We start from the raw sequence: 20,679 nt of genomic DNA, 5'->3' as shown, positions 1-20,679 counted from the left end.
CTTTGTTTACACATTTAGCATAAAGCCATGACATCAGAACTCTCCATAAGGCAGAAAACACATGCAGCCAAACACCCAGACACAAGATTTCCAGGCTATTTAATGGTAATTTCTTTAATGGATGGAAATGTGTAGTATTGTGCAAATAATGTATAGTTGGATTCATTCAAGCAATTCAATACTTTTTATAAAGTAACACACACACAAAGCCGACAACTTCCAAACAGATCACACTGACTCAAACTGAGGAGTGTGTTCATATAAAAAGATTTACAAATATAATCAGTGTGTCACAGAGAGCTTGGATACAAGTATTCACTTTACATGACTAGTGCTTTTGGTACAGTTTAGTAATTGAAATGAGTTTGGTGGATTTACAAGCTTTCAAACAAGATCAACACTTTTCTACACTTCAAACAAAGTGTCTTTGAAATCTACTGGCACAGAAGGTAAATAAGTGCATGAGACAAACACGTTTCCTGTGTTTACATATTTATAGTTTTGTTTGTAGAGAAAATTCTCAACAGGTCTAACAAAGAATTCAAGAAGGGCCGAGAGCTTTTGGCAAAAAAAAAGGGGCCTTAAACTTCTCAACCATCATACATCAACACATGGAAGAGCAACAATAAATTAACTTTTAAAGCTTAACCAAGCAACTGGTAATGCATATTTCCAAGAACATTTGTGTATGTTACTGCAGCAGAATAAAATACTTTCTTTGGACATATGTACCACGAAGGATTCAATTGGAATCATTTGCTGTCTTAACTTTTTGTGGTCATTTTGTCAAGTCACTAACATCTTCAGAGTTTTGCATTTGTTGTTAGTTTAAAATGCTAAAAGACCAGTATGGTGTTTACAGGCTGAAAGGTCTTATTAACCCCTGCTTTCAAGTCTTGTCTCGTAGTTTGCAGGTCTTGCTCATTCAATTTCTGGGCCTCCATATTTCCAAACAATCTTGCCCTGAAGCTACAGCAAGGACTCCAGCCTCCACGCTCAGCTGATAGTCAAAGACAGACAGGTGGAGAGTGAGTGAGAGGATGAAGACAAGGGAAGAAATAAACATTTTAGCAATGACAATGAGCCTGGAATAATATACATAGGAAAAACAGACAGGCAGCAGGAATTCTATTCATTATGACTGTGTGCTTAAGTTAACTTTTTTATTATTTTGTTGTTATTTCTTCATTGATACAGATGTTTTTTCTCCTTCCCAAATAGATCAAACAGCTAATTACATTACATGCTTTGTTAAATTAACTTAATTAAAGTAACAACATCCTTTTTAAAAGGTTAACACATTTGAATACTAACCCCATTGACTCCCATTTGGTGAGGCATTATGCAAACAGTCCTTGGAGGGGCACAAGGGATATGTACCTGTAATGAGATTTTTTTCATTTATTCAACCTTTATTAACACTCATGAGACCATGGAGAGTTAATGTTTATCAACAATCACATTTACAAAAAACAAAATAGGCTTGAATGTAGGTTGGGCTACAAGGCATGCGAGAAGCAAGTTTATCCATTATAAAATTGTGCATAGATATTATTTTACACCCCTGAAATTGTTTAAAATGGGCTTATAACTCAGGACAATAAATGTTGGGAATGTAATAAAGATGTAGGCACATTTCTTCATGCTCTAGAACAGTGGTTCCCAACCTGGGATCTCAAACATCGCAGGGGGTGCGCCAGGCCTCAGATGATTTAAGACTTTTTCCTTTTACTTTTTAAACATATAATTGTTACACAATACATGATTGTATACATTACAATAAAGTATAACAAATAATTGATTAATTAAAATAAAAATTCAAGTTAGTAGCTAATAAAAAGGTATAAAAAGACAGAAATGCATAATATTTTCTATAATAATAATATAATATATAATATAAATGTTTCTTCTGCGCGTTAAGTGTCCAAACCAGGCTTTTCTGGATAAGCGCATTTTTAAAACATAGTCATTGTCCATGCCGGTTTCAGTTGGATTATTTGTCACAGTTACTCCGATGAGATCGGTCTCCTCCATTTTGTAGATTATTTACGACTTTTGAATCCACATAAACACATTGGCAAAATCCGGCTGTGTTTTAAACAGTTTAATCCCTTTGTGAATTGTTTCCACTTGCGCCGTCCTTTAATTTCTTCATACAGCGGGAATCCAAATGAATTCATCCTGAGTCCAATAACCATCAAAGTCACTCCAATAGTGCTCCTTAATTACGCTTTCGTCCTCCTTTAACAAAATACTTAACATTCGTCCAGTTTGTGACAGTAGTTGTAGCATTTTTGAGACTTTTAAACTTTAATTACCGCTGTTGCGCCCCCTGTGTGTGTGTGTGTGTGTGTGTGCGCGTGTGCGTGTGCGTGCAATTTCCAACAGGAGTCATTTGGGGGGGCTCTTGGGAAAAAGGTTGGGAACCCCTGCTCTAGAGTTGGGATTGCCCAATGGTACTGCCTTTTTGGAAGGTGGTATTAAAAAACCTTGAAGGGTGGCTTAGAAAACCGCTACCAGTTTGCTAGGGGACAAGTCTCTTGTGCCACCAGGCCTTACTAAAGCAGAACTAGGACTGACTTTAACAGGTTTTATTGTAGCTGCCAGGCTTATTCTGCACAACTGGAAGAGCCCACATAAACCAGAGTTTACACAATGGCTTAAAAAATGCCTTTGAAATTATGATCGCCAGGGTAAATAACATTCCAAGCAAATCTAACGGAATGTGGCACATCTTCTTGGCCTATATCAACATTGTCTTAGGTACAGGGTACTAGGGACAGGAAGTGTATCTGTATATGTGTATATGTATATATGTATATATATATATATATATATATATATATGTGTTGTAAATGTGTATTTACATGCTTTACGTTGATGTATATGTGTGTGTGCATATGGATGTGGGTTTTTTTTTTGTTGCTTCCTCTAAGTTGGATGCCTTTGGTTTTGTTTATGTTTGTTCTGCATTTATGCATAACATGTGAACAATTGAATAAAAATCTTAATGACAAAAAATTAAATAAAAAATAGGAAAAACTAAAACAACAACAAAGAAATATACTAACAGAAAAGAGGCCATTCTATTATAAAATAATACGTCATCCTACCTTGACAGTGCAATCAGATGAACAGGTGTAGAGGCTTCCAGCGGACTTGTGGATGCCGGTGACCAGAGCTGTGTGTCCCACATCAAACTGGGACAGACGTTTGAGGGTCCCCACCTGTATGGAAAAGGAGTGGAGCATACCTCTGTTGTCCCCTGCCCATACTTCACAGCCACTGTAGCTCATGGACAGCAGGTAAGAGCTCAGCTAGAAATAAAAGGGGTTTGTGCAAGTTAGGTACACAGATGCATAAGAAATACAACACCCACAAAAATACATTGTTTATATCTTTTACATCGAACAGTTGAAGAAAACTTTTTTTCTCTCATATCTCCACTGTAAACAAAGAATCTAACAACGGAGAAAGGCTTGATGAATTGAAGAAAATGTGGGCCATGTTTAACAGCAATACCATAACAAATTATTCACTTAAAAACGATCACATAAATCATGCAGTATAATCCAGCTCTCATTTATCCAATGCTCGTTCAGTGTTGTCAATAGTAAGGTTTAGAGAAAATGCGTTGTTAAAAACAATCCCTGTTCAGTTATCAAGACTTTTAGATTCTTCATGGAGGAATACAAGAAAAACATGGTTTTCTTCAAGAACTCAAGGTTACAGGTTGATGTTCTTTATAAAAACATCAAGGCATCTGTGTGTTATTGTGTATACCCGAATTTTCTTCAAGCCCTTGCATGCCCTCCGGTCATAGACAGCCACCGTGCAGTCTTTACTCCCGGAGATGATGTACTTGTCATCTGCAGCTAGGCACATCACAGCGTTGCCATGGAGACGGACGCTTTTCACCAGAGGTTCAGCAGCTGTGAAAAAGATTATAGCATAAATTCAGGAACTATAACAATTGGGATGAATAAAGTTTATATCTATCTATGTATGTGATTTGTCTTCTAAATGTCTTTGATATTCGACTTTGTAAAAAGGTGTTTAATAAATAATTATAATATTGATTAATAGTTGGATGTTTTATTATCACATTCTTAATGACCTTTGATTGCTTTATGGACTGTTATAGGCTCAACCCCTCACCTCTGGTGTCATACATGCTGACCCTCTTGTCAAATGTTCCAGCCACCAAAACATCCGTTTGACAGGACAAGCAGAGGACAGCGGCCCCGGTCTTGATCAGGCCCGTCGCTGCACCCCCCGCCTGTAGGTCCCACAGCCTCAGAGTGCTGTCGAAGCCCCCCGAAGCCAGCAGAGGTCCCTGAGACGCCAGGCACCAGACCCAGCCTCGATGAGTGCTGAACTCCCCCCTCGCTCCCAGTGTGTGCAGCAGCGAGCCTGCCTTTAGATCCCACAGTTTAACATTCATGTCTCTGGAGCCTGTGGCGCACACTGCCCCCTCCCCCCCCAGCAGGAGGACTGAGTTGACCTGTGCAATGTGGCATGTAGGGAGGGTGGTGCACTCCAGCGCTGGAGGTGGGCTCTGACTTCTAGGGGACGGACGTTGCTTCACCTCTACCCGTCTTCTATTACCCAGATTCCTTGGGTCTGCCAGGTTCTCCATGCGATTTGGAGCACCACCTAACGCCTCAATATCATTGAATACCATCCTGTGGTTCCTTTCTTCTACCATCAGTGCTCCTGCATCATCATCTAGTCTCTCTTCCAACTCCTCCCTCGATCTTTCAAGTTGGTCCCCACCTACAATGGGCTGAATTTCATCCTCTTCACCTTCCATTACCACCTCCATTCCTTCATCAACACCATAAGCAACCTCCTGCCCTTCCACTCCTACCCCGTCCAGCTCTTCCTCTCTACCATCTTGCTGTCCTTCTACAACTGGCTCCTCTTCCTGCCCTGCCCTTTGCTGCTGCTTCACTTCTTCGCTTTCCTCCTCATCCTTTTTGGTCTGTTTTGCCACGAGATGCCCTTGGCCTGTCCAGCAGGTTATCAGCTGTTCTATCTCCAGGCAAGCAGAGGGCCAGTCAAAGTCTTCCCTTGGCCCCACTGGAAAGACAGCTTGGGATCCTATAAGTCTGCGAGCCCGGAGCTGCCACGCGGTGGTGTCCTTACCCACATTGCCCAAAGTATGGCAGACCTAAAAAGAGGAGGAAGAGGTAACATTTGTAATAGTTGCCATACTGTTTCTCAACTCTAATAGCGATGTTAACACTTGCATGAGGATGGCACATGTGCATGAGATTACACCTGACAACGGTTTCCCACTAGAAATATATAATCACATTGTGATACCTACATCTAGTGATTAAACAACACAAATTGGCCTTCAAGACATCTTTAAAATACTTGTATGGAAATGATGGAATGTTTGACGAACCTTTGGCAGCACAGTGATGACACACTGAGCAGGAAGGTGAGAGACAATGTGTGTCAACATCTCCCATGGTAACGACAACAAGCCACTCATCTCAGTAGAAGGTGAGGGGCTAACATCTGTTGAGGACCGGGGACTAGCAGGCACAAGACTGGAAAGAAAATATAAAGCAACCTGGTTATTAACCCCCAGTGGTGTAAAGTAACTACATTTACTTTAAGTACTTGTATTTTACTTAAGTATTTCCATTTTATGCTTGTTTGTAATTATTTTCCACTACAATTCAGAGGTAAATGGTTGACTTTTACCTCCACTACATTTACTTAGTACCTTTAGCTACTTGGTAAATATGGGTAAATTATTTTTAAAAATCTGATCAACACTTAAACAAGCCTTTAGTTACATCTGGATTAAATTCACGTGCTACCCAGCTGTAAATACAATAATTAAAATGTCATCATCAAGTAACATTGTTTTACACCTACACTATGGTATTTCTACTTTTACTAGTAGAACATCTGAAGTATTCTTCCACCTTTGTTAATCCCTTATACTTGTGTAAAATTAACAGCCAGTTGTTTTAGCCAGTTGTTTTCTCTGGAAGTTTTTCCTTGTACGATGTGAGGGTCTAAGGATAGAGGGTGTCGTTTTTCTCATACTGATATTCTGAACAATCTGTGCTGTTGTATTTGCTGTAAAGTGTCTCTACTGTAGGCTATTTTTATTTTATGTACAGCACTTTGGCTCGACCAAAAATCGTTTATAAATGTGCTATATAAATAAAACTTGATTTGATTAGATTAGTATAAAGTAATAAAGTCTTACCCCTTCAAGTCGGGCCCAGAAGCTTCAGCACTGGGAGATGTCAGCGGGTCAGGACCGGGTCCACTCTCCGAGTCACACACAGTAATCCTGGCCTCAGACATCACCTTTCTTCTGTCAAAGACCTCTACTTATTCACTGCTAACATTACTTTAAACTTCCTTTACTTTGTTTTGCCGTCGTCATACACTGTAAGATAACATCAATTTAAACTAGCATTACTTGTATTTTATTTGGTCGTCACTCACTGTAACTAGCATGACTTCAAACTAACACTTCCTTTATTTAGTTTGGACGTCTTACATATATGACAATGCAAATCTTTAGGTTAGCTTAGCGTGAGCTCAGTGTAGAGGTAAGATGCTTGAATAAAGCTTTTAGCTACCCATAAATGCAATCCCTTTTTAGGTTTCGCCAGAGAGGGGGTATGTAAGCACCTGATGAATGTTACATACATACAAAACAAACTAACTTAACGTAACGTTGACAACGACAGCAGGTTAACGTTGGCTTTAAGTGATTTCAGGTGCAGCCGTTGACGATGCCAAGCGCCGGTGTTATGCCGTAGGTTGAAGCCTTGCCGTGGATTGAAGCCCTGTTCGCGGGGACGCGCAAAGGTGACGTCATCGCCTGTTTTGAGCGTTCACCGTTTTCTAAGCTTTTTTCACCCTTTTCAAAGCTTTTATCTGTCTTTTGAATGATATATCAGATTAAACAGCAAACGGCTGAATAAGTAATGTGCATACAATTGCGAGGAGGCTCGTTTTAAGGACACGTTTTTCAGATCTGTCACAATCTTCGTATTGGAATAAACTTACGTTTTTGAGTGTATAGTCCCACTCTGTTATATTCCTCCTTCCTACAGAACAGACAATGACAGGATAATATGTGATTTGTCAAGAGTCCTATTTCTTAAAACCTTCTCTGTTGTTTAAGTGTCTGATAACCACAAATAGTAAGCAATGATATAACAGTAATGATATCTCATGTCAGACACTATTATTTTCAATCAAGCCTAAAAGATAATGTGTTCAAACTGGCTTCACTCACTTCAATTGCTCCTTTGAATATCATTTTTATATATTACTACTCAACACATGTTTGTATTGTAATGCAACTATTTTTTTTTAATTGGATTTTAAAGTGACATTGAATGCTTTGAAAGGTGCCCTAAAATATAGTGTATTATTGATCTTATATCTGTGCCTCTATTACATTACATATAATTTTCTATCACACTATTAATGTTCCTTATTTTAGACTAGGTTAATCCTGGTGTCAATAGGGAAGATCTGCACTGTTCTCTACATAACATGTTCAGAGCAGGTATTTCTCCTGCCGGATTTGGAACCCCCCCTATATCTTTCTCCAGGACAGTCACAACTTCACCAAAATCACACTGGTGTTGCATGTTCCCCTCTAGTTTATGCTCACCAAAGCATTTTACTCTGCGCCCTGCAGGTGAAAAACTAAATAGGGGCTTCAAAATCCGGCAGATCAGGTGCTGCCGGATTTGGAACCCCCCCCCCTATATCTTTCTCCAGGATAGTCACAACTTCACCAAAATCACACTGGTGCTTGCTGTTCCCCTCTAGTTTGTGCTCACCAAAGCATTTCACTCTGGGCCCAGCAAGTCAAAAACTAAAGAGGGGCTTCCATATCCGGCAGTGCAGTTGCTAGAGCTGCCGGATTTTGAAGCGCCTCCTGTAATTTTGTCCAGGATAGTCACAATGTCACCAAAATCACGCTGGTGTTGCATGTTACCCTCTAGTTTATGCTTACCAAAGCATTTTACTCTGCGCCCTGCAGGTGAAAAACTAAAGAGGGGCTTCAAAATCCGGCAGATCAGGTGTTGGTGCTGCCGGATTTGGAAGCCCCTCTTTAGTTTTGTACCTGCTAGGCGCAGAGTAAAATACTTTGGTGAGCACAAACTAGAGGGGAACAGCAAGCACCATTGTGATTTTGGTGACATTGTGACTATCCTGGCCAAAATTACAAGGGGCGCTTCAAAATCCGGCAGCTCTAGCAACTGCACTGCCGGATATGGAAGCCCCTCTTTATTTTTGTACCTGCTGGGCCCAGAGTGAAATGCTTTTGTGAGCATAAACTAGAGGGGAACAGCAAGCACCAGTGTGATTTTGGTGAAGTTGTGACTATCCTGGAGAAAGATATAGGGGGGGTTCCAAATCCGGCAGCACCAACACCTGATCTGCCGGATTTTGAAGCCCCTCTTTAGTTTTTCACCTGCAAGGCCCAGAGTAAAATGCTTTGGTGAGCATAAACTAGAGGGGAACAGGCAACACCAGTGTTATTTTTGTGACATTGTGACTTTCCTGGCCAAAATTACAGGGGGCGCTTCAAAATCCGGCAGCTCTAGCAATGGCACTGCCGGATATGGAAGCCCCTCTTTAGTTTTTGACTTGCTGGGCCCAGAGTGAAATGCTTTTGTGAGCACAAACTAGAGGGGAACAGCAAGCACCAGTGTGATTTTGGTGAAGTTGTGACTGTCCTGGAGAAAGTTGTAGGGGGGGGTGCCATATCTGGCAGGAGAAATACCTGCTCTGCTGAACATGTTATAGAGAACAGTGCAGCTCTAAAATAAGGAACATTAATAGTGTGATATAGGCCCAGATATAAGATCAATAATACACTTTATTTTAGGGCACCTTTCAAAGCATTCAATGTCACATTAAAATACAATAAAAAATAAAATATGAGTGGCATTACAATACAAACATGTGTTGAGTAGGAAACCACAGAGGAAAATGACATTCAAAGGAGCAATTCAAGTGAGTGAAGCCAATTTGAACACATTATCTTTTAGGTTTGCTTGAAAATAACACAGTGTCTGACATATGTTATTTCTGTCATATAATTGCTTACTATTCGTGGTTATCAGACACTTAAACAACAGAGAAGGTTTTAAGAAATAGGACTATACTGACAAATGACAATTATTATCCTGTCATTGTCTGTTCTGTAGGAAGGAGGAATATAACAGAGTGGGACTGCACTCAAAAACTGAAGTTTGTTCCAATACGAAGATTGTGACTATCTGAAAAGTGTCCTTAAAACGACCCTCCTCGCAATTGTATGCACATTATTTATTCAGCCGTTTGCGGTTTAATCTGATATTGGAAATATATCATTCAAAAGAGAGAGAAAAGCTTATTAAACTAGACGAACGCTCAATACAGGCGATGACGTCACGTTTGCGCGTCCCCGCGAACAGGGCTTCAATCTACGGCAAGGCATCAATCTACGGCACAACACCGGTAACAAGCCTTCACCCAACAAAACAGTGACCACCAGCGCCATATAGATAGAAGAGTTACAACTGTCACTGTGACTACCCGATCCGTCCCCCTGCCCGATCGGTACTGCGCATGTGCGGGATGGTCCGCCATATTGGACAAGTCCGGACGGCAACCCAAGATGGACACTTGACACAGTGGCTTTTAGCAAAGCTCAAAAGGAAAACTCGAGAGAGATGAGTTATTGTTATTACAACGTGATTTCACTATTATTTAACAACTCTTTTTATTGGGTTCTTTTATTTGGGGTTAAGTACATTGTCAGAATAAGTGAGGAATGCATTTAACTTCTGTTAGACAGCCATATGCCATACATTTTTGCATACATTCACAGTAAATATGTATTCAGTATGATAGCTGTCTAACAGAAGTTAAAACTTGTATGGTAGTAGTCAGGAGCATCACTTTCTAATGTTTATTGATATATTTAGAGGGAGGGGATCTAAAGTAATGCTTTAAAATTCAGATTAGATTAATTTCTACCATTTTCTTAAATTCATGGTAGTTTCAGTAATCCCATGGTAATTGAGGACACAAGTTATCTAAATGACTAATGTCATCTTTATGGCTTTCAGAAAGGACAGGAGACCGACAGGTGACTATCAAAGGACTAGCAGCAGCAGCATGATGATGATGATGTTAAATATGTTGTTTTAGGAATATCCATTGCAAATACATGGAATTCAATAAACATTGAATAGCATATCATGCAGTTTGTCTGTGCCTTTTCCTCCGTGTTGTCCTGGTTTGCTGTGCTGCCTCCGAGTCGCCACCAAGGTTTGCTGTGCTGCCTGGGGATGCTCAAATCGCTCCGAGAAAGGAGTACGAATGTACGGCTTCCCCACTGACACAGAGCGGAGGAAAAAATGGCTGGCTCAAGTCAGCAGGAGCAATTTCACGACCAACAGCAAACAAATATGTGAGGTAATTATATACAAACACTGCATTTGCACTTTTTCACAAAACGAAAACCACACCATTGGGAAAGCTTGATGTTTTGTTTAATACAAAAAAACAGGGAAAGGCTTGAAAAACACAGAGTTGAGACTCAGGGTGCAGGGTGAGGGTCTCAGTGCAGGTATTCAGGCTCCATTGAATCCCCCTCTGGTTCTTGTGCTGAAAGAGGGAGTAACAGACAGGAGAAAGGGTTATACACACCAATATAGCACACCTATTGGATGGGAAATTGCCTTGGGGAGATAAGGTGTGGTCTCTGTTCCCAACTGAAGTTATGGAACTTTATTATTTGTGAGTTTAACAAAGTATGACAAATGGCATCAGTAACAGATGTGATATGAATTTCAATAAAGTTGTCTCACATTCTTGGTCATATTTTATATACAGTATGTAATGAGTATAACATGTCCAGTAAGTATAAAGTGTTTCCTAATACTGTGTATTCAACCACTATGGAATATGTATGTGGGCAGACAAAACTGAGTTGTTCTGTGTGTGAAGTAACCTCAAGTCACTCGTTTGTCAAGACAAAAAAGGGCAAGACTAGGCTGAGAGCAGAGGCTATACCCACCATCTTCGTGCATCGCCCTGTGGTCAAAAAGAGAAGGGCCCCTGCACCACGATTCACCCCGGGACCTGTATCTACAAAGCCCATAGCTCATGATCACAGCTAGGAGCCAATTAACTGTGGGTATAAAGGTAGGAACCTATGTGTGTTGGGGAGAGGTTCCGCGGAAGGCCCATACAGTTTTTGAACACACACACAAGGAGCACACACGGAGAACACACACGGAGAACACACACACACAAACAAACACGGGATTACAAGCAAAGCAAAGGTATTGTGTAAACTGTAATATCGTGTGGTGAATATGGAAAGAAGCAAGTAACTGGAAACCAGTAAAATGGAAATAAATGGTCTGTTTCAAACTGGAAACTTTGTTTCTGACCTTTATTCGGCAGCAAACTTGTGTGCGTCAATTACACCCACCAAGTGGATCCTCAGAGGCTTAAAGCGTTGGCTTAGCCTCTACAACAGCTTAGTGTGAAAGGTGACACAGGTATAATAAGTATGAACTCTTAGTAACAAAAGTAATATTTCTTATTTTTAAGTGGTATAATATTTAAAATGTTCGAAAATGTACAGTGCCATGTCTTCTACTTACATTAGTCTCAAAGATTGAGGGAAGAAGGGAAGGGATCACTGCCCTCCACCTGCCAGCACCCAGCCAGAGGAGCGCAAACAACAAACACAAGCAAGGTGTCCCGTCATGTACCTGGACGTTTGGGTTGGCAAAATGGAGTAAGAGAGGGACTTGAAAAACCTTGGTGGCTCTCTACTCATGTTGTTACAGTTGTCTTGGTTACAGCTCTCAAGTTTTTTTGTTGCCATTTCCACATCTTTAGAAAATATGAAATAAAAATTGAAGTGAAATCAACCTCTTCTCTGGAGAACAAACTTTGATTTCTCTGTCTTGTGAGTTTGCAGTCTTGCAGTTTTGCTCCTCCACCTGTAACATCACTGCCCCTCCACCTGCCATACAGTAGGTTACTAACAAGATTCAGGGTTCTTACACCTTTTCCAAAGTCAAATTCAAGCATTTTCAAGGTGCATTTTCCAGCTTTTCAAGCATCTTACAGCTGTTGTAAATTACATATTTATATACACATACTTATCCTCAAATGATTATTTCCCTACCTCACATTAAATCAGATGTTCTTTATGCTATAAACAACCAAATGTATGTTTCATGTATGTAGCATTCTACACGAGGATGAAAAATTAAAGAAAATAAAACTAAGTTTAATATTTCAAAATGAGTGATCTGTACGTAGACTGTGCCTCCCATATAACCTGGCTGAGGCGATATACAACAATCAGCCAAATAACTTTTCAATACATTATTGATTACTATTGTTGAGGTAATTTTAGGTTGGCAGTAAACATAAGTCAGAGGTAAATGGTGTACTTTTGCTCCATTACATGTATTTAATACCTTTAGTTACTTTACAGATGTGGATGAATGATGTGAAATATAATCAAGTGTTAAATCAGACTGTAGTTCCACCTGGAGTAAATTCACAAGCTACCCTGCAGTATACCAAAGTCATTCAAACTAGCTGCACCTTTACCAGCTTTGAGAACACTTTCATGATCAATCATTATAAAACATATCATATATAATATTCTGAAATGGACCAATCTGCACAATGACTACTTTTACTGTCTTTACTTTCACTATATTCTGATGAGAATACTTTTCTACTTTTACTTGAGGAACATTTTGAATGCAGGACTTTTACTGTGACAGAGTATTCCTACACTGGTACTTCTACTTTTACTAAGTACAAGATCTGAGTACTTATAACTTCACTACAAGATCTGAGTACTTATTCCACCACTGGTAGTGTATTAGTCTGAATTGTAGCCACAAAATCAAGCAGAGCTGCATAAAAATAGACTCACAACAAGTGGAAAATAATATTTCCAAATGTGCACAATGATTTTAGGTAATGTTGACTACTCAAGACACCTGACTTATACATCTTCAAAGGAAGACTGTGTTCATTCTACATTACATGGGATTAAAGCAAAATGTAGTTTTACTTGTATAATACTTCAATTTTATATAAAAGACAGTTTGTTTTCATCTGTTTTCAAATAAACAAAGTCTTGGTTTTCAGAATATTAAACTTGTTTCGGCAAATTCAGATGATAAATACAACTTTGAAGCTTGTAACGGCATAATTACAAGTAGAGAACGGAGTAATTCAACGTCACAGCAGGCACAACAACAGCCGGTGTTTCTTGTGAGTGTTTCCCCCGGTACACAAACGCAATAAACACAAACACACTCGCGAGCTTCCCCCAGACCAGTAATACAAACGAAAATGTGTCTTCGGGTCAATGTGACTGATTTCGATAGATCAAGTCACATTTGGTTTAGGCACGAAACATACTACCAGTAGAAATACATTGCTTTAAAAATCGCTCCGTGTCGAATCAATAGATTATATTCCGTGACTATAACACGAAATGCCGTGAGTGCTTCATCCTCTGAACACCACAGGATGGCGTCTGTAACGCACATAACATAGGTACGCTCCTCTGTGATGATTGTCCCCTGCAATTATTATTAGCCATCAATCGAGTTTGTGTTGTGTCCCGTCAATTATGTTAAGTTTTGTCATGTTAGTTTAGTTTATGTTCCACTTCCTGTTTTATGTTGTACTCACCTTGTCTCATTCCAGGTCCCTTTACTTCCTGCTCTGGTTCCTTTTCCCGCCATCATCAGTGTCTGCCCCGCCCCTGATTGTTTCCACCTGTGCCCACTTACCTCATGTATATATTGTCCTGTCTCCCCTTGTTAGTTGTCGGTTCGTCTTGTTCATTGCTCCAAGAAGTAAGATCTAAGCCATTGTTTAATGAAAGCCAGTGTTTTGCTTTTTACCCTCCACGAGAGCGCTTTACGTTTGTCAGTTTGTTCATTCCTCTAAAAGAGTGATTTTGTTTATTTTCAAGTAAAGACTATTTTTTCTTCAAAACCTTTTTGTCTCTGGGTCGTGCATTTGAGTCCTCCAAGCTATTGAGTCAAGGTTCCTAACAGTTCGCTATTCAGCTCGCTCGTTAGCTTAAACAAACGTAACATGCAACGTCAGCCTAATCTAAAATGCGTGCGTAAAACGGCGTACCTTTCATGTGGCTCGTCAGCGCAGACTCTCGCATCGTTATTTTTGCAAACTTTGCAGGAGGCTACTCGTGGGCTTGACCCTCGTCTTAGCCATTGCTTGTATTTGTCTTCTGCTAGCCAACGCTCGTTGAAACTGCAACCTCCTGGCACACATACCTCATTCACACCAACGCTATTCCGGTTCAAGCTCCGTGCTAGAGATTTTCAGGTGCAGAACCAGTTCTTCGGTTTAGCTCTGGCTCTTTTCACACCGCCCAGAGTCCGACTGGTAATGCGTCGTTGCGTAACCATTTGCGTGCCTGCTTCATAAAGCCAAACCGCACGGATGAAATCAGTTGCATTCATTTCTTATGGCTCTATCTGCAGCTTTTCCGGAGTCATTTCTGTGGTTTAGTTATATTCTTATAAAAAAGTGTACTCGTGTCAATAAAGGGTTTTTTAAAACACAACTGCTTCCGAGGTCGGTCTTATTTCTTAAGGTGGATTGAACCATGAGTGTGGAGTAACGTTGTATCTTTTATTTAAATGAACTGTAACCTTCACCCAGGTATGTAACAGGGTGGGGCCCACCTAGCGGGTGGGCGTGGACTACAAGTGTTTCAGTGCTGCGCGGGTCGCAGAGGGATAACCCAATAGCGATAGCCTTAGAGGGCGAAGCCATATACGAAATAGAACTCTTGTTTCTCCATCGTTGTGTACAAACTGGATAAAACGCGGGCTTTTTGTTGTTGATCTGTCCCTGCCCCCGCCTCGACGTAAGCGTGACGTATGTGATGCTTTTGCTCTGGCCGGACAATATTTTGGTGCTTGAAACGAACTGGATTCCGGAGCTAAGAGGCTGCTCCGCTGCGGTGTGAAGAGGAAAACCCGGTGCTTTTCAAGCTCCAGCTCCGAACCGGCCCTGAAACACCGTTGGTGTGAATGAGGTAAGTGTCATCTCTCACTCTCATCAGAATGCCCAGGTCACACGTAACACAAACACTTGCAGGTCGCGCGCATAGCGCGGGAAGGCCGCAGCGGAGCTATTTTATATAGAAGCGAAGCAATTCTTTTCTTTTAATCTAAAAAGCGAACTATTCAGTCAGACAGCAATTTATTGTAAAAGTAAAGCATTTACATTTTCAAGCACTTTATCTCAATTTCAAGCACCATTCCCAAAATTCAAGCACTTTCCCAACCTTGAAAACACCACGTCAAATTTCAAGCATTTTCAAGGATTTCAAGCACCCGTACGAACCCTGAAGATTACTTATATAATACAGTGATAGAATACATGTTTAGTATGCTTACTTATATAAAACAGTAGTATTAAACTTACCTTGTGTTTTCACTCTCACTTAAAGAGCCTGTGACACGAGTTTCCCCCATCATCCAAACCCATCAATTTGAGTAAATATTGTCCCCTTGAAAAGCGTTACTGAACTGATTTTGGATATTTGTACTTTGATAACCATTAATCTGCCCTTCAATGTTGACCATTTTCTGGATCTTCTCGGGATTCTTCAAGTCCCGCCAAATGATGTGTGACGTCATTGCGGGCACAGCGCTCCAGCTGCACCGTTCAGGATCCCAGCATCTGCATGTAAACGCACGATGGTGCACACAGCAGCAAGCTCAGACAGCGATGACGGTTTAATTTTGAACGTGTCTGAGAGCTCATATGAGGCTGAAGGATCGGTTTATGTTGTATCTGTTAGAAGTTTAGGAATGAGGTGCGTCAATATGGGCGATCATATGGTCATGTAGCCAGTGGTGGAATGGGACTAAAAATCATCCCGGGACTCTCGACCGGCCCACTTCGGTACCGCTAGTAAATTGTCAACGGGGGGAGTGGGGGATGTCAGGGGCGGCGGGTGCTGTAGATAGTAAATGTAAATATGTAAATATTTGTGTCACTGCATCCTGGTAAAATACAAATATAATGTATAATGTCTGTGTCTTTGACATTAGCGCTGCTAGCCACCTGTGCCCTGTACTACGAAGCCAGTTCAACAGACCCTGGATATGTTTGAGTAACAAACAAACTAACAACAACAAACTAACAAACGAGATCTCGCTAAGCGGTCCTACGACACTGGTTATCAACTCGGTAAATCAAGCCAGGGTTTCTCTCTCCAGCTGAGAGCGCGTTCACGTCTAAGACACGAGTGGATCTGACTTTAATTACATTTGTCTCGAGTGTTTCGTCAACATAATGTGTTGCTTAAAATAATACTTCTGCATACAGTATGTGACACTGTAAGTGTTGCACGGCCAGATACGGCTCGAGAAGCTGACTCGGATAAGAAAATATATTATATATTATGATATTATATGATCGATGATCTGATTGATGATGTAATATGAATGATAAGTGCGACACGTCGGCGTCTTCTCTGCATACGGCAGTTTAAACTGTATTTCCTTTATCCTGTAATATGACTTGAGAGATTTAAACTCCGCACACTGAGTTGATCTCTTTTCTATAGACGCCGGAGGCGGGCAGCGTCAGGTAAAAAAAGTTATTTAGCCTTCCTAAACCTGAGCCTCACGCGCCGCCTATGGGGGATGTACTAGTGACTTATCCGACCGGCCCACTTCGGTACCGGCTGCGGGGAAACGGTGGACCTAGTGTCCCAATCGGAGTGGGAATAATAACAATAATCTGTGCATTTTATCCATTAATTTCCCAACATTGTGGTAAAAAAACCACACGTTTAATCCATGTTGGTGTACTACAACTACAAAAAGCATCGGTTTGTTTTCTCATCAGGAAATGCAGACCGGCACAAACAAACGATTTGTAATCATCATCCTCACGATCATTTAATGTATCATATGTTCGCCGAATTGACATGAAAGCACTAATAAATGTAGTTTCATCCACTTGAGTTTACAACTACAAAAATAATCGATTTGTTTTTATATCACATCCGACGGGAGGAAATTCAGCAGCTCTCACTACCGATTTTTAATCCTAATGTAATCATCATCTTCACCACGATCATTTATGTTTATGTTTTGTTATGAATTGACATGAAAGCACTGACGAATATGAATATACTGTAGTCAACTTCATTAAAACGTTATTAACGTGCCTAATCTCAGTAATTCACCATTTCTACGCATGACAACACACTTTGTCCGTGTTTGGCTCTCTCGCTGCACAGTGACGCGTTCCCGCATTGACGTCACTTCCGGCTTCCCCCAAAACTTCTAAATGAGTCGAAGGAATTTCCCCGCGATGTTCGAAATTATTGATATTTAACGGAACGGTATCGCTTTTTCTTTTTTAAACTGGGTTCGAGATTACTAGTAGCCCAATAGTTCATTGCACAACAGTTGTTGGGATGCTGTCACAGGCTCTTTAAGTCCCTCTCCCTTTGCCATCAATCAAAAATCAGCTGAGCTGCAACATTATACAGACAGAATCAACATAATCACAAGGACACAATATGGCTCTGCTAAAAAGTTATATTTATCTAATATTTAACTCCCTCCACCCCCGCATACAATCCCGTTTAGAAGCCCCTCTTCTCTAATTCAACAACGTTGGACGAAATGACATTAAGAGAACGGAATTTACAATTAAAAGGCTGTTCAACGTGTATTGCTAACTTGCTTCGGTATCCTAGCTTAATCTGTTATCTGTAAACGTTCCCTAAATCTACTAAATTAGGGATAATCCACTGACATCCTTTAATACACATGTTAATTTGAATCAGATGTACTGATAATATCCGCAATATAAATCTTTAAACTTCTTCTTACCTTTAAAAGTCTGCCACGAACGGTCTATTATGCTGCAACTCTACAGCTCTGCTAGCCTTGGCGCTAACTTCCGGGGAACGATTGAGAGGCTCCACGATCCGCCATTGCTGTAAAAAAGTGGTCCATTGGAGTGAACGGAGATGTCGTAACTCTCAGTCTATATGGCGCTGGTGACCACTATCTGTAAAGTTAAACAAACACAAATATGACTGGAATCTATTAGAGATGGGGACTCGAGTCTGCGACTCGGACTCGAGTCACACTTAAGTCGCACACACAGAGACTTCAGACTTGACTTGGACTCGTGACCAAAAGACTTCAGACTCGACTTGGACTCGTGTGTTGGGACTCGTGAACAATCATTGTGTTTTCTATTTTTGGCGTATTAAAGGTGGGTTAGGTACATTTGAGAGAAACCGGCTCGAGATCGCTAGAATTTGAAAATACACAACCGGAGATAATCTGCTAGAGCAGGGATGGGCAACTTTGATGGTGGTGGGGGCCACATAATTGATGTACTGGCCACCAGGGGGCCGCAGCTTCACTTGGAACACACACACACAAAAATTCCATGTGTTGTATGTAATTATTAACAAATATACTAAGTCTGACATCTTCATTGACATTTTACAATCAAAGGGAACATCCCCAAAAAATGGGAACATCCTCTAATAAGCTCACTAAACAAATATCGGTTCACAGAAATGTTATTTCATTTTTACAAGTGGCATGTTTGTATTGAACAGGTTATTAAACAGTGGAATAAAGCTATTTTAAACTATTGGAAAGCACGCAAATTGTGTGTGCATTGAGATTAACCATTAAGATGACATAAACATGAAGTCATGAACACTAACCCAGACATTAGTTGTCTAACTTGAACCTAAAACACTTTTAGCCAGTCTCTGCATTCCCCTTATTCCACAATAAGGGGAATGTCAACACGCCCGCACTTTGCTGTTCCTCACAGCGCCACTCCCCCTCCCTCCCGCTGAAATTATGAATGAAAAGCGTAGTAATCATAGATAACACGGCAGGGTCCGTGACAGTTTGTTTTCATCTGATTTCAAATAAACAAAGTCTTTTTAAGAATATTAAACTTTTTTCGCCAAATTCAGATCCATCCATCCATCTTCTCCCGCTTATCCGTGGTCGGGTCGCGGGGGTAGCAGTTCCAGCAGAGAGCCCCAAACTTTCTTTTCCCTGGCGACATCAACCAGCTCTGACTGGGGGATCCCAAGGCGCTCCCAGGCCAGCGAAGAGATATAATCCCTCCACCTGGTCCTAGGTCTACCCCTTGGTCTCTTCCCAGCTGGACGTGCCTGGAACACCTCCCTAGGGAGGCGCCCAGGTGGCATCCTAACTAGGTGCCCGAACCACCTCAACTGGCTTCTTTCTACGCGAAGGAGGAGCGGCTCAACTCCGAGTCCCTCCCTGATGACCGAACTTCTCACCTTATCCCTGAGGGAGACACCAGCCACCCGGCGGAGGAAACCCATCTCGGCCGCTTGTATCCGCGATCTCGTTCTTTCGGTCATGACCCATCCTTCATGACCATAGGTGAGGGTAGGAACGAAAATGGCCCGGTAGACAGAGAGCTTTGCCTTCTGGCTCAGCTCCCTTTTCGTCACAACGGTGCGGTAAAGCGACTGCAATACCGCTCCCGCTGCTCCGATTCTCCGGCCCATCTCACGCTCCATTGTTCCCTCACTCGAGAACAAGACCCCGAGATACTTGAACTCCTTCACTTGGGGTAAGGACTCATTCCCTACTTGGAGTGGACAGTCCAAATTCAGATGATAAATACAAATGTTAAGCTTGTAAAGGCATAATTACAAGAGGCAATTTAACGTCACAGCAGGCATAACAACAGCCGGTGTTTCTTGTGAGGGTTTCCCCGGGAAACAAACACAATACACACAAATGCGTCACAGATTATTTTGCTGTATTTGAAATCATGTACGCAGCTCGCGACGTAACTAGGAGTCTAGTGGACGGTATCAGTACTACATGTAAAATAAATTAAAAAAATTAATTAATTAATTAATTTTTAATTAATTACGTTGTTTATAAATTAATCTGAGGGCCGCAAAAAGAGTAGGTGGGGGCCGCACGAATGCGCACATGACCAATGAGGGCACGAGATAAATTTGTGCCCAGGTGGAAGGCTGACAGGCAGGTAGGCCATCCAGTTATTTTAGCCGGGCTCATTACGCAGACGTGCGCGCCTCTGTTACTACCTCGTAGTAACACAATGGCGACCGGCGGCACACCTGCGGCTGTACCGCTTGTAATTAGGTTCAACTACAACAACTTCGAACAAAACGCCGGCGGCACCAACAAAAGGAGCGCACACTGCAAAGTCTGCAATATTAAAATCAAGGATGCTGGCGCAACAACGTCGAATTTCATCAGGCACTTGAAAACTCACCCGGAGAGGTCAGTCACATTAACGCATATGGACGGTTAGCAAACATGTTTAGCTCAGCATCAGCTATGTAATGTTAATTTAGCTTGCTACTAGCTTTGTAACTGAATATTTGAAAAGATTAGTGAATTGCTTGTCACACTTGTTTGAGTTGCGTTGACATCCAACTCTTGACATGACATAAAAAAGGTCGGTAACGTTAATCATTACCCGCTTTTAAGTACTATTAACAGTTTCCCTGCGGGGGATTAATAAAGTGTTTGTGTTTTGCTTATAAGTTGTTTGCATTTAGCTAAAGTGTGATGT

The 20,679-nt window shown here is 41.1% G+C and overlaps 1 protein-coding gene across 2 annotated transcripts; it reads right to left on the bottom strand.

The window, feature by feature from the left end:
• Positions 1 to 295: 295 nt before the first annotated feature.
• Positions 296 to 6,824, bottom strand: fbxw9 (F-box and WD repeat domain containing 9). 2 transcript variants are annotated; one of them, XM_034088385.2, is made up of 8 exons: positions 6,705 to 6,824; positions 6,236 to 6,346; positions 5,414 to 5,561; positions 4,159 to 5,173; positions 3,784 to 3,932; positions 3,114 to 3,317; positions 1,315 to 1,380; positions 296 to 1,000 (listed from the first exon to the last, which is right to left on the bottom strand). In XM_034088385.2, exons 2-8 carry the CDS (start codon positions 6,334 to 6,336, stop codon positions 926 to 928), a joined length of 1,758 nt encoding a protein of 585 aa, XP_033944276.1. In that variant the 5' UTR covers positions 6,337 to 6,346; positions 6,705 to 6,824; the 3' UTR covers positions 296 to 925. The 2 variants fall into 2 exon arrangements, with proteins under 2 accessions (XP_033944276.1, XP_033944277.1); XM_034088386.2 differs by having other exon boundaries at positions 6,236 to 6,343.
• Positions 6,825 to 20,679: the final 13,855 nt, after the last annotated feature.

Source organism: Pseudochaenichthys georgianus, chromosome 8 (assembly GCF_902827115.2).
Source record: "Pseudochaenichthys georgianus chromosome 8, fPseGeo1.2, whole genome shotgun sequence".
Lineage (NCBI taxonomy): Eukaryota > Metazoa > Chordata > Actinopteri > Perciformes > Channichthyidae > Pseudochaenichthys > Pseudochaenichthys georgianus.
The sequence above is the reverse complement of the archived record's forward strand: the minus strand, read 5'-3'. Positions and strand labels throughout refer to the sequence as shown.

Coding starts and splice junctions, on each gene's coding strand:
- fbxw9 (XM_034088385.2), bottom strand. CDS start 6,336: ATGTCTGAGGCCAGGATTACTGTGTGTGACTCGGAGAGTGGACCCGGT. Junction 3,318..3,783: donor AGGGCTTGAAGAAAATTCGG/GTATACACAATA, acceptor TTTTATTTCTAG/CTGAGCTCTTACCTGCTGTC. Junction 1,381..3,113: donor CATCTGATTGCACTGTCAAG/GTAGGATGACGT, acceptor ATCTCATTACAG/GTACATATCCCTTGTGCCCC.